This window comes from Kogia breviceps, unplaced genomic scaffold, assembly GCF_026419965.1.
Source record: "Kogia breviceps isolate mKogBre1 unplaced genomic scaffold, mKogBre1 haplotype 1 scaffold_343, whole genome shotgun sequence".
In the NCBI taxonomy this organism is placed as follows: domain Eukaryota; kingdom Metazoa; phylum Chordata; class Mammalia; order Artiodactyla; family Physeteridae; genus Kogia; species Kogia breviceps.
The window spans coordinates 19,976-34,312 of record NW_026711782.1 but is presented as its reverse complement, the minus strand read 5'-3'; the positions used below and the strand labels follow the sequence as shown (position 1 = coordinate 34,312).

The 14,337-nt window shown below is 47.8% G+C and overlaps 1 protein-coding gene across 2 annotated transcripts; it reads right to left on the bottom strand.

Moving 5' to 3' along the window:
- Positions 1-1,077: 1,077 nt before the first annotated feature.
- LOC131749710 (WD repeat-containing protein 73-like) lies at positions 1,078-14,274 on the bottom strand. Of its 2 annotated transcripts, XM_059051611.2 has the most exons (8): positions 14,204-14,274; positions 13,604-13,671; positions 13,207-13,295; positions 10,944-11,032; positions 10,248-10,312; positions 4,132-4,296; positions 3,440-3,799; positions 1,078-2,337 (listed from the first exon to the last, which is right to left on the bottom strand). In XM_059051611.2, the coding sequence occupies exons 1-8, from the start codon at positions 14,242-14,244 to the stop codon at positions 2,102-2,104; spliced, it is 1,113 nt and encodes a 370-aa protein (XP_058907594.1). In that variant the 5' UTR covers positions 14,245-14,274; the 3' UTR covers positions 1,078-2,101. The 2 variants fall into 2 exon arrangements, with proteins under 2 accessions (XP_058907594.1, XP_066880461.1); XM_067024360.1 differs by lacking the exons at positions 13,604-13,671; positions 14,204-14,274 and adding an exon at positions 13,672-14,154.
- Between the last annotated feature and the right edge of the window lie 63 nt (positions 14,275-14,337).

Genomic DNA, 14,337 nt, shown 5'->3' with positions numbered 1-14,337 from the left:
ACTGTGAGAAGTAAATCCCTGTTGTTTAAGACCCCAGTCTGTGGCATTTTGGTATAGGAGGCGAGCTGAAGAATACACCAAGTAGCCCAACTGAAAGCCAAAAAACCAGAGCCCACAACAGTCAGTTTTTTTGGAGTGATGAAAAGTTTTGGAAATAAACAGTGGTGGTGGTCATGCAACATTGTGAATGTAATTAATGCCATTGAGTTGTACACTTAAAAATGAGGGGCTTCCCTGGTGGCACAGTGGTTGAGAATCCGCCTGCCAATGCAGGGGACACGGGTTCGTGCCCTGGTCCGGGAGGATCCCACATGCCGCAGAGCGGCTGGGCCCGTGAACCATGGCCGCCGAGCCTGCGCATCCGGAGCCTGTGCTCCGCAACGGGAGAGGCCGCAACAGTGAGAGGCCCGCGTACCGCAAAAAAACCTAATAAAGTAATATACCAAAACCCATTAAATTGTACATTTTAAATGGGTGAATTGTTTGGTATGTGAATTATATCTCAATAAAGCTATTTTTTAAAAAAATCAGAGCCCAAACTGTGACTAGTAATCAAATAATTTCAACAAGAAAATTGCTGAAAATCCTTTAACAAATGTGACAGTGAGGAATCACATGCAGGTACACTTTCATATTTGCTACAGGCCACCAAAAGAAATGTCCTTTGGGCCTACTCCCCTGGGGGGCAGGGGTTGGAAAGCATCACTCTGGTGAAGGCCGTGTTCCAGTGAGAACCGCCCGAGAGGAGGGTGGCCGGTCTCTGCCTGAACGCCAGCTGCAGGTGGTAATGATGAGAATGCCTAGCTCCCCACGCTGGCTGTTACCACCTTTAAAAACAGCTGCCCCAAAACTTTTAAATATGTGAAGAGTCTCAACTTCACACATAAGAGAAATGCAGACTAAAAGTACAAATAATGATTTTTCATTTATCAGACTGGCAAAGGTCAAAGAGCCACTAAGGAGAGTGGTGGTGAGGTAAGAGAATCAGACCGATCATCATCGTTGCCGTCATAAAGTGGCATAATCTCTATGGAGGGCACTTTGACAGTATTTATAAAATTGAAAAATGCTCACATCCTCTGCCTTAGCAGTTTTATTCTTAGAAATGTATTCTACAGACATACTGTTCATGGATACAAAAGCTGTACACACTACTTGTAGTTTCAAAGGATTAGAAAATTTTAAATGCCACATAACAGAAGCCTGGATATATAAATTATGGTTCAACTGAACAATGGTGCATCATACAACTGGGATAAAGAACCAAGCTGCTCCTCTGTACCTTCTGAATTGTGTACCATGTAACCTCTATCAGCTGTTCAAGGCAAAAATGTTTTAAAATTTTGCAATTTAGTACATAAAAATGGCATAATCTTATTTTAATTGCTATTTCCTTCATTGCTACTGGGGTTGACTTTTTTCATGATTATCTGTCACTATACATTTTCACTTCTGTAAAAAAGTTCATAAAACCTGTTTACATTCGTTGGCTCTTCAGATTCCATGATATTGTGAATGCAGACAGGGGTAAAACACTGCCATTTTACACTTGGGGGAAATGGGGCTCCCAGATCTAAGAGAAGCTACCAAATATTTATTGTGCCATGCATCCATCCTACCAGTTATTATTATTTTTTTATTATTTATTTGGTTGTGCTGGGTCTTAGGTGCAGCAGGTAGGCTCCTTAATTGTGGCTTGCGGGAGCCTTAGTTGTAGCACATGGGCTCCTTAGTTGCAGCAGGTGGGATCCTTAGTTGGGGCACACGAACTCTTAGTTGCAGCATGCATGTGGGATCTAGTTCCCTGACCAGGGATCAAACCCGGGTCCCCTGAATTGGAAGCATGAAGTCTTAACCACTGTGCCACCAGGAAAGTCCCCTTACCAGTTATTTTTAAATATGTTACTTCGAACTTTCTCAACAGTCCTGCCAGGTAGTTATTACCAGTCTCATTCTACAAATAAAGAAACTGGGACTGAGAGGCTGGTTAACTTGCCCACGGCCACTCAGCTGGTAACAGGGCTCTGTGGTCACTTGAATCCTGAATCAATATTCTTGCTACACAGCAGCTTCCTAGGGCCTGGGCGGAAAGATGCTGGAGTCAGTGGGCAGCATGGAGGTCCACCCAGTCCCATACGTGCAGAGAGGCATCACTTGCTGCGGACAACAAAGTCCTCGGTTTGCAGGGGTGCCAGGTGTGGGTGGTGACCAGTGGAGCAGTGTCCATTCCATTGCCGTCTAGGAAGATGTGACCTTTGTGAGTGAAGAGAGGTTCTACTTGGCGCCCCATTCCACCCCAAGACGTGACATCATAGACCTGGACCGTCCCATCAAAACCTGAGGAAGAACAAGAAAAGTGAGCATTGACGCTGAATCTCTGAATGCTCTACGGAACCAAAACAGGCTAGAGGATGAGGAATCAAATAGCCACAAGATACTTAAAGGCCAACTGAGGGAATTCCTTGGCAGTCCAGTGGTTTGGACTCTGCGCTTTCACTGCTGAGGGCACGGGTTCTAGCCCTGGTCGGGGAACTAAGATCCCACAAGCTGTGTGGTGCAGCCAAAAAAAAATAAATAAATGAAATTAAAGGCCAACTGACGGGCATGTAACACCTGCCGTTAATGTTGGCGGCTGATGACTCCACAGAGCATATAACAATAAGCATCTGTTGTCCATCTATCAGGTGCCAGGCCCGAGGCTAATCTTGCATTCTCTCTTTTAACCCTCACAATTGTATGAAGTAGGTACTATTATTTTCCCCAAGAAACGGAGGCTTTAGAGACTTTTCAAACCTCTTCCACTTGCCCCCAATTCTAATCCCTCCGCATGTGAGTCCCTCTCAGCAGATAGCCTTGTCTCCTACTTGATGGGGGAAAGAGAAGCCTTTAGAGCGAACTACCCAAGCCTGGTTCTGCTCTTCTGCTCTTTCTGGATCTTGCCATGACCAATGACCCTCTCCTGCTCTCTCAACTATTCTTTCAACCTCTCCCCCCGTCAGAGGATCCTTCCATCGGCTTTCAGAAACCTCATTACACACCCTCATTCAACTAGATACTGCCTGGCCAGACCCAGGAGCCTGCGACCTAGCTAGCTTGCTGTAATTCTAAAAGCGAGTAGACTGAGCGGCACCGCTGAGACCCTATCGCCTCTCCCTGGTACAGCCCGTGGCTGTACTAGTGTCTCACCATCCGCAGCCTCTCCACCAACCTCAGAACTGAATTCCTGCTGGGACAGGAAAGGCCTGCTACCAACGTGGGGAAGTCTGGTAGCCAGGAGGTGGAAGGACTGCCACTGAAGAACCTGGAGAGCTAATGTGGAGCTCTCCTGTGAGCAACTTTAACTTCTGGGGCCAGATTTACTATGGGCTCCTTCCTGAGCACCCAAGAGTCCCCGGAAGACAGAGATCAAGTGACAGACACAAAATCCTCTCAGCAGTACCTGAAATGGCCAAGCAGTTGTCCAGGCCTGGAGCCCAAGTTACTCGCAGCAGCTCTGGGTCAGGGCTAGGCATGGACACTGGGCACTGGACCAAGCTCACCGGCTGGCAGAGATCCCGGGGGTCAAGAAGACAGAGCTGCCCGTCCGAGCCAAGGCTGGCCATGCTGGGCCCAGGGCCCCGGCCCCCAGCTTCTGCACACCACCTCCCTCCAGCCGACCCAGAGCTGGGCCTGAGGTTCTCTGATGGGGCCCACTTCTGGCGGGTGTCGACAAGCCCCAGGCGGCCCGAGGTACAGCAGAAGGCAAAGGTGGCTGCGTCCAGGACCTGCAGGCTACTCAGCAACTCGCCGTCACTGACACCTGGACAGCGGGGCGAGAGGAGGAAAGTGGCTGCAGTCAGATGGGTCCAGAGGTTTGGCGCCGTTGGCTGGTCCAAGCCCCTTCCTCTGGGCAGCTCCCCACCAGCCCCTGGCCGAGCGAACCACATCCCGCCGCCTTCTCATCTCACACGGTCTGCCCGGCTGGTTGGGTGCTGGTCCCGGGACTGCCTTCCCCAGCCCCAGAACAGGAGCCCTGAGGCCTGGCCTTGCCTCTCACTCATCTCGTTTCCCCAGCAGCTGGCACACAGGGTTGGATTCGGTTTCCAGCGTGGCTGGGTGGGGCTGGGAGGAGCCGCCAAGGGGCTGCGGTACCTGAGCTGTACGTGGTCTTCTGTGATTCCAGATCCACCACCTTCAGACTGCTGAGCGTGGCCCCGTGGAGGACTCCAGGCGCCGCCGACGAGAAGATGGCCACCCTGGGCCAGAGACGTCCCTCCTTCTCATGCACATCAATGGTGCTGACAGCCTTAATGACATCTGGGGGGAGATGGAAGCGGCTGAAGTCCAGAATGTTAATGCAGGTTTGAAACATTCCATTGTGAAGGCCTGCCAGGTCAGGGGAGACAGGGCCTCACGGCTGGCGAGAGAGGATGTGGAGACATACTCACTGTGCATTGTGTTTACTTTTTGGAAACTGTCAGAAGCACTCTAGTTTCTCTATAATTTGTCTTATGAACTGTTTTGCAAATGGGAGATAATGAATCACAGCAGCCATCTCAAAACCTCCCAAGCAGTTCTGGCTTTTTATAGTTTTACAGAGAACAAATAAAGAAAGAAAAAGGAAAGAACACACCAATGATGTTGTTTACACCTTAACTGAAAATAACAGGAACGGAGTTCATGAAGTAATATTATTTCTTCAAAAACATGTCCCAGGGCTTCCCTGGTGGCGCAGTGGTTGAGAGTCCGCCTGCCGATGCAGGGGACACGGGTTCGTGCCCCGGTCCGGGAAGATCCCACATGCCGTGGAGCAGCTGGGCCCGTGAGCCATGGCCACTGAGCCTGCGCGTCCAGAGCCTGTGCTCCGCAACGGGAGAGGTCACAGCAGTGAGAGGTCCGCGTACCGCAAAAAAACAAAACAAAACAAAACACAAAACCATGTCCCATGACCTCAAGCAATTGGCCGAATCCTAACAGGTCAAGGTTATAACACAGATGTCTTTGTCTTCAAACATAAACAGCGCAAGAAAGTCCACATCTGTTTTACACTGAACATTAAAAAGACATACTTGCCCTCAGGTTAAATCAAATTTTAGCTTTGTTCACCTCAGTCTGCTTCAACAGCAGACAGGTTCCCGTCTGTGCATTCTCCATTTATAACATAGTTCAGAACAAGCAGTCTGCTGTACAAACTACTTAAAGGGAGATGCCTATTTTCCATTTTATATTTTCTTGCTCCAAGAGGGAGCTCACTGTTTGGTTTCACATTCTCTGAAGAAAATGGAGATCTATGTATTTTTAAATTCTAGAGGATAGGTAAGAGGATGAGGATGGGATAGACGAGAGAAGGAACACTAACGTGGCTTATCAAGCGAGCACGTGGCAGTCAGTTCCCTGGAGACAGTTCACATACAAGGAGTCACAGAAGGTGTGGCCAGGCTGGGCTAGGATGCAGAGGCCCCTTGAGTCCTGCTCCCCACGCCACAGACTCTCAGTGCACTTCGTCTAGACTTGTTGAATATGACTGCTCTACCCTAGGAGCCGCGGAGGTCGGAGCAGACACAACAGCTGAGCCTCAGGACCGTGTGTGTCTCCGGGGAGTGCCAGTGAGGCTGCGATTCACACCAGCCTAGGTCAGCTTGCCTCACTCCCCCGGGGCCCCACTTCAGCGGCTCCCTCTTGCCCTTCCACAGCCTCTGAGGGCCTGGAACACATTCCGCAGGAACTGCTGCTCTGAGCCAGGGCTGGTTCTCAGATGTGATTTGTCCCCTGATGGCCGGGAAGGAGGAGGTCAAGGGAAAGCCTTCAAAGACCTATTTCCAAGGTGCATTAGAAAACAAAGGCTTCAGAGCTCCTGACTGGAGAGTTGTGCTCCGTAGTTACAACAGGAAAGCAAGGCAGGTTCCTCCTCATCCCCTCTCTTGTCAGTGTTAAAATGCCCCCTTTAGGAAATCCACACCAACTAGCCAAATGAAAAGAAAAACTGCTACAAAATCAAAGCAAAAGATGCAGTGAGGCACCTCCAAGAACTGGGCAATAAAAGAAAGAAGGCTGTCTGAAGATTAAACCAACAGAACGGGTCAGAGATGCAGTAGGCACTCTCCTTAAGGAGTCAGAATGGCTCCAGACATGCAGTACTGAGCTAACGTATTATCACATCGAAAGGAAAAGTGGTGGCCATGAGAGGGGGCTGTTCAGCCACAAAGGCAAAGAAAATGCTGGAGCCCGTCCACGGCAGAGAGAGCCACTCCAGACTGAAGTTAACTTCAAAGTAGAGGCTGCGGGAGACATTCAGCTGAGGCTGTTAGGTACGTCTCCACCTAAAGACCTTCCCAGTGGACTCCTCAGGCCCAGAGTGGAGAGGAGAGGCCACAGGCCCTCCCTCCAGGGGCCTGGAGAGCCAAGCCTTCACAAGTTCTATACTCTCTGCCTAAGAGAGCTTATGAAAACACCATTTGGAAGCCTCAGAGCTGATTCCTCTTGTTATGGTTATGTTTACCATGCAGGCTTTGATTAGGTTAGGTCTTCTATAGGAAAAGAAAAAGGATCTGGAATATTCCACTTTTAGGGATACTTATTTTTTTGTTATAAACTAATAAATCTGCGTTCTGGTTTATACAGCAGTCCTGTGGGTCTGGTGAGCGCGTCTGCCCCTAATAACAGATTAGATTTGTTCTGGGTGTGCTGACAGAATCAGGTTTCTGAGATACCAAAGCTGTGGGTCAAACCTGGACCTTGGAAAATTCACCAAGATAATGCTATGTTTTCAGGCGTCTAGGAAAACAGCTGGCCAGCCTTCCCCAGATTCTGGAATATTCTGCACCAATAACCAGGGGAAGGTAACTATCTGATTTCCTACTCTCATATGAGTGTCAGAGCAAGTCTCCTTTGGCCTAGCTCTCCTGGGCCTGGGGCTACAGGTTCTATATGGCACCTGGTACCCCAGGCACTTTCAGGACAAAAGAGCTCCAAGGCGCCCCCCTCATCTTTAAACCATTGCTGCCCCACGCAGCCTATTTTTAGGGAAAGATAAAAAACAACTATAAGTTACTGACATAACGATAGACACAGAGATCACTGGAACTGAACGGAGAGTCCAGAAATAAACCCTTATATTCACGATCAACCGATTTTCACCAAAGGCACCAAGGCAGGTCAGTGGAGAAAGGCCAGGCTTTTTGACAAATGGTGCTGGGACAACCAGATATTCACATGCAAAAAGATGAACTCAGACCGTTCCCCTCATATCTACCATACACAAAAGTTAACTCTAAAGAGATCACAGACTTAAATGTTGGAGCTAAAACAATAAAACTTTTGGAAAAAAAAACACTGGGGAAAATCTATGGATTAAGTAAAGATTTCCTAGATATGACACTGTTTTATTATTAAAACGGACCTCATCAAAATTTAAAACTTCTATGCTTCAAAGGACACTTAAGAAAATGAAAAGACAGGGAGAAAATATTAGCAAAACACATATCTGATAAATAACATGTATCTAGAATGTACAGAAAACTCTCACAAGTCAATAAAGACAAAAGAGCCAATCAAAAAGTGGGCAAAATATTTGATAAAATATAAGCACCAAGAAAGCAAGGAACATCTATGTGAGTGCTTGCTGTTATATCCCCAGAACCTTGCCCAATGCTTGACACATTGGGAACACACAATGAATAACGACTGAATGATGAAATGTTAGCTACTGCTACAAATAACAGTAATAATAATAATAATTATTATTATGTGCCCTTTCATAAGCAGATCTTACTTCCAGGAACCGGATCTAAGCAAAATGGTGGCACAGACTATGTTGCCAGTCAGTAAATACCCTACAACCTTTTTTTCAGAGCCCCTACATACTATACTGAGATAATTATTATTATCTAACTATAGTTACCACCAGGCATAGTTATAAGCAGACTCTGAAATCAGACTAGATTTAAGTCTTGGTTCTGCGACCATCTTTGTGACTTTGAACAAGTTAGCCTCTCTGGGAAAGAGTTTGTTCTCAGACTCATGAGAATTTAATGAGATCACACATGGAAAGTGATTAGTACAGTGACTGGAATATAATATATACTCATTAATATTACTGTTACATCTTATAGATTGTTAATTAATTCAAACAAGTATCTATTAAAATGTACAGTGAAACTGGAATGTCAAAGGGCCTGTGACAGCATCTCATCTCAGCCTGCTAGGGGGAAAAAAAATAACAACAAAACACCCTTAGGAAGATTTGAATAGGCATTTTACCAAAGATACATGAATGGCTAATAAGCATATAAGAAGATGCTCAACATTATTAGTCATTAAGGAACTGCAAATGAAAGCCACATGATATACAATTTCACATCCATTAGGACAGATTTAATAAAAAAGACAGATAGGGCTTCCCTGGTGGCACAGTGGTTGTGAGTCCGCCTGCTGATGCAGGGGACACGGGTTCGTGCCCCGGTCCGGGAGGATCCCACATGCCACGGAGCGGCTGGGCCCGTGAGCCATGGCCACTGAGCCTGTGCGTCCGGAGCCTGTGCTCCGCAACGGGAGAGGCCACAACAGTGAGAGGCCCGTGTACCACCAAAAAAAAAAGACAGATAATAACAAATGTTGGTGAGGATATGGAGAAACAGGAACCCTCATATACTGCTGGTGGGAATGTAAATGATGAAGCCATTCTGGAAAAGAGTTTGGGAGTTTCTTAAAAAATCAAACATAAATTTACCACATGATCCAACAATTTTATTCCTACCGTCTATCCAAGACATATGAAGACATATGTCCACAGAGACTTGTACATGAATGTTCTTAGCAGCATTATTCCTAATAACCAAAAATCAGATCCATCAACTGGTGAACAGACAAATGTGATACATTCATAAATAGAATACTGTTCAGCCATAAAAAGGAACAAACTGCTGATACACGTTATGACATTGTATGACATGGTGGACCTCAAAAGTACTATGCTCAGTGAACGAAGCCAGATACAAGAGACCACATATTGTATGATTCCATTGATATGAAATATCCAGAAAAGGCAAATCTATCATAGAGACAGAAAGCAGATTAGTGGTCACCTGGGGCAGGGTGTGGGCATGGGGGTTAATAGTAATTGGCATGATGGATCTTACTGGGGTCATGAAAATATCCTAAAACTGATTATAGTTGCACAACTTGTTAAATTTACTAAAAAAAAAAAAAAAAATCACTGAACTGTATACTTAAAATGGGTGACTTTCAATAAAATTATGAAAAAATAAATAGTCATAACTACAAATAAGTATATACACACACCTGGAAGCTACAGCATAAGACAAGTGACAAGGAAGAAACAACAAAGGAAAGTCCACAGGGTCAGTGACCTCAAAAACCAAATGAGGACCAGAACCACCTTCCTGCGGCAGTGAAGCTTGGGGAGAAGCCAACAGCTGCTACTGGTTTCTGGGAAGCATCCAAGTGAGGCAGAGGACCACACAAGCCAAGGGGCAGTTCCAAGAGCGGGCTGCCTTTGCTTCTGAGGCCCGCTTCCACGCTGGTCAGCAATGCTCTAACCCAAGGAGGGATGGCAGGGGCTGGATCAGGGCTGCAGGCTCCGGTGCCTGCCTGACAGGGGAACCGCAAACCTCCTGCTGGAGGGGATACTATGAGGGAACTCCCCCGACTCCCAGAGGAACAGGACTAACGCTTCCTGCGCCTTTCCCAACTTTCCTGTTCCCGTTGGGCGGCAGAGTGACGTCTCTGCGTGGGAGACTGGTCAGCGCAGCCTCGTGCTCACTCACTGTTTTCCCTCCCTGAAAGCAGCATGCCTGCAGTGAGAGGTGACCTCCCTGCTGCCCTTGCTCTGCCCCTGCCTGGGGTGGGAGAGGCCCGAAGTTCACCAGGTGCTCTGCCTCTGGCTGGGCTGGTAAACTCAATTCCTGAAGCAAGCTATAGGAAGCTCCACCTGGGGCTTGTGTGCGCTGCTGTGGCTGCTAATTCACCTTTGTTGCATTAAAGAAGATACTGCATTTAAAAAAAAATTCTTTGGCCACGCCATGCGGCATGTGGGGTCTTAGCTCCCCAACCAGGGACTGAACCCGTGCCCCCTGCAGTGGAAGCACAGAGTCTTAACCATTGGACCGCCAGAGAAGTCCCAGTAGATACTGCATTTTAATTCCCACTGGCTCTGAGTCTGTTTCTTAACTGGCTCAGATTAGGGATTGGGGGTGTGAGAGTAACAGGCTTTCCTACAAACCCAACCCCGCCAAGTCAAAGTCACTTACCGCTGTCCTCCGCAACCTGCCACACCTGCAGGTAACAACCGGGAAGGCCACTGGTCACCAGCAACCTATTCAGGATGGATAGGAAATCTCAGCCCAGACAGTGGGTAGTTCACCCACATAGCCCTCAGCCTCTCCCTCCCCAGCCCGCTCAGCTTGGGATTCCTACACTCCCCGTATCAGGAGAGCTTACGCAGGGAGGGGTCATCAAGATCAGTCACCCTCATTTAACAGAGGAGGAGCAGGCTTGTTCCCCTTTAGGGACAGGTCCACAGCTCACAGAGAGCCAAGGGACTGGGCCCTGGCTTCCACGTGGCTTGACGTGTGCTAGAGGACCCAGCAGGGAGTCTGAACACAGAACCCTCACCCAGAGGCTCTGGCCTCTGCCAACTGAGCTATTAGCCCCAACTACCCACTACCAGCTCTCTGAGAAACTAAGAGCATCCCTTCTACTTTATATCTATTCCCTAGAGCAACGCCAGCAATCTGTGGGTTACCATAGTCAAGAGGTCTGTGAGGGACCGTAAAGCCACTGAGCACTGGTTTCTTTGTATTCCAGATCTGTGTGTGCACATGCCCTCCCATGTGCCCCTGTGCTGAGGTGGGATGGGGAGGGGTGGTGATAAAGATACAGGATACCCCTAAAGTTCCAGCCACTCCATCCTGAATGGAAAGTCTGGGTCACAGAGCTGACCATACCTGGTGTCTGGCACATACTTCAGATCAAAGACAGACCTGTCTGAAAATCCTCCATGGCATACCTTGAAATCTCTTTCAGGGAATAAGCCCTAAAATACAAAGGGGTGGCCAATCAGATAGGGGACCGCTCTCCAAAGGAACGTTTCAGACAAGTTCTAGGTAAGGAGCCATATCCCAGCCTGGGAGGAAGCCACGGAAGCTCAGGTGGCAATGATGCTTCTCTGGGCAGGGCCTCAGGGTGCTGTTATTTGCAAATGTTGGTCTCAGCTGCTTACACAGATAGCTTCCTTTCTTTCCTGCTCATCCAAAACCTTTCTTCTAACCTTTCGCCACAGCACAAGTGTTATATTCCAAGCAGTCATAGAGGAGTCACAGAGGCTTAACAGAGAAAGGTGGAATGTATCAGCCAACTAACACAGCCCCATTCCTCCTCCCCACACCTTGCACTGGAAGTTAGGTGAGTTCTTCCAGCAATAAAAATACAACTGCCAGGACTTCCCTGGTGGCTCAGTGGTTAAGAATCCACCTGTTAGTGGTTAAGAATACGCCTGCCAGTGTAGGGGACACGGGTTCGAGCCCTGGTCCGGGAAGATCCCACACGCCGCAGAGCAACTAAGCCCATACACCACAGCTAATAAGCCTGTGCTCTAGAGCCCGCGAGTCACAACTACTGAGCCTGCGTGCCACAACTACTGAAGCCTGCATGCCTAGAGCCCGTGCTCTGCAAGAGAAGCCACTGCAATGAGAAGCCCGTGCACCACAATGAAGACCCAAAGCAACCAAAAGTAAATAAAATTTAAAAAATAAATAAAGAAGAAAAGAAAAAAGAATCCAACTGCTAATGCAGGAGACACAGGTTCGATCCCTGGTCCGGGAAGTTCCCACATGCCGCAGAACAACTGAGCCCGTGCACCACAACTACTGAGCCTCTGCTCTAGAGCCCGCGAGCCACAACTACTGAAGCCCGTGTGCCTAGAACCCATGCTCTGCAACAAGAGAAGCCACCGCAATGAGAAGCCCGCGCACCACAGCAAAGAGTAGCCCCCGCTCACCAGAACTAGAGAAAGCCCGTGCAGCATCAGACCCAACACAGCCAAATAAATAAATAAAATAAATAAACTAATTAATTTAAAAAATTACAACTGCCAATTATCCAGTGTTCACTGTGTCAGCCACCCTGTTTAGTGCTTTACTTTATCACGTTGAATTCTTACAACCACCCTGTGACCTGGGCAGTATAATTATCCCTGTTCTAAAATGACAAAGCCAAGGCATAGAGGCATAGACCTCTTCTAAGGTCACAGGGGTTATGTTATACATCTGAACCCAAGTCTGTCTAACCGAAGTCCATGCTCTTAGCCACTAGACTCTATTATCTCCACATGAGGAACCAGAGGCAGGGGAAGAGGAGGTGGCCACAAGAGAACAGAGGGAAAGCCAGGGGTGAGGTGGGAGGTAAATCAGGTTTCTCATCAAGGCTCAATTTTGGTGAGCTCCTGACTCAGCTTGAGGGGTAGGGATGAGGAAGATCAAGAACATTAGGAAGGAAAGTTACCCAAGGGCAATAAAGGCAGGACTGATCTAGCCAATGAGCCTGAGTGATTTTATAGTAACATCAGGCAGCTATCAACTCTTTGTGACACATTCTTATCTCTTGGCTTCTGGATCACTGGCCTTTTCTGAGACTCCTCCTACTTCAAAGACTATTCTTTCTCAGTACTCCTTGTGGGTTCATCATCTTCCTCTACCCATTTCTTAAATGTTCTCCCTGAGCTTCTGTCTTTAGCCATCTTCTCCTTTTATTCTTTATATACTACACATTCATCCTAGGTGGTCTTAACCATTCTAAGGTTTCAACCACCCTTCATACTCTAATTGCTCCTTAAATTTTTTTTTTTTCCGGCCACGTAGCATGGCTTATGGGATCTTGGTTCCCCGACCAGGGATTGAACCTGGGCCCCCTGCAGTGGAAGTGTGGCGTCTTAACCACTGGACCACCAGGGAATTCCCCTTAAATCTATTCTTGATAAAGTATAATTGATTTCTTGCTCTAGGAGCCCTCTGTAAATCACAGGATTTTCTGTACAACTTACCTCTGTGCACATTTGCCTCCCTTTATTAGACTATAACGGCAGGCCCAGGGCTTACAGTTTCTCTCGTTCTAGAATCCAGGACAATATTTAGTAGACAATAGGAGCTCCATAAAGATTTAATAAATGAGTAGAAGTAGACACATATACTCAGCATAAATATTTCAAGTTACCTGGTTTTCTTTTACAGAAAGTCTGAGAGGTAATATCAGATGAAGAATCTCATTTTTTTTCAGGCTTTCATAGCCAGCAACCAAGATTCCTGGAAAAAGAAGCAGAATAAGCTGTGACAAAGTGCTAGAAAGATTCTGGACCACGGCTGGGTCCAGACACTCTGCCAAATCTTCTAAAGCAAAGATAAACTCTTCTGCCATTGGTATGCACCCTTGTACTGAGGGATGGAAGAGATCTAGATCTTCATAAGAGAAATATAATGCTGATGGGGCATGAAATTGCTACAAGTGACCAAGAGGTCCTCAAGCTCCCAGAAGAGGGGTTGGATCCCTCTGGGCTGAGCTCCTGAGTTCCAGCTTGAGGAGTGGTTCTTCAGGGCCAGGCAGAGCATATCACCTTTGTCCCCAAGCCATTCAAGGACTCGAGTGGCTCCCGAGAGGTCGAATGCATGGAAATCCTGGTACCTGCATGATACGGACACAACGTCAAACGATGCATGGCACTTTACAGCTGTTAAAGAACCTGAGATGTTAGCATGGTTCAGCAGTTGGGGGCCCAGGCTCTGCAATCAGGCAGAACTGGGATCAAGTCTTGTTACACATTTCATCCCTGTGTGACTGGGAGCAGTCCAGTCACAATTTCCCTGAGCCTCATCCTCATCTGTAAAATGTAACTCCTAGAGTACTCAGATTTCACAAGGTTGATGTGAGGAATCGAGATAATCTTCGTTTAAGGTTTAACTCAGAGCCTGGCGCAAAACAGTCACTTATGTTATTATTATCCGCCACAAGCACTGCCCCTACTAGTAGTACTTCACACAATTTGCGCACACAGGAAGGTGCCATTTCCCAGCTGCGGGAGCCAAGGCCCAGGCGGAGTCCTCCGTACAGGTCCCGCCCCACAAGCCGCGGGTTCCCTGCGTGCTCCATGCAGCGCCCGTCCGCCCCCAAGCTAGCTCCAGGCCCGGATTCCAAGTCCCAAGCCCAAACGATTTACAAGCGCAAGGATTCCACCAGCCAGTCCTCCGCGGGCTCCATGGCAACTGCCGCTTCCGGTACCTCACTTCCGCCTCTGAACCTTCCGGGGCAAGCGCGGCCCTCTCGCGATGAGTGAGGCGCAGCCTGGTCTGA

Coding starts and splice junctions, on each gene's coding strand:
- LOC131749710 (XM_059051611.2), bottom strand. CDS start 14,244: ATGGAGCCCGCGGAGGACTGGCTGGTGGAATCCTTGCGCTT. Junction 11,033..13,206: donor TTTCTGTAAAAGAAAACCAG/GTAACTTGAAAT, acceptor TTTGTATTTTAG/GGCTTATTCCCTGAAAGAGA. Junction 2,338..3,439: donor CAACTGCTTGGCCATTTCAG/GTACTGCTGAGA, acceptor GTTCTTCCTCAG/GTTTTGATGGGACGGTCCAG.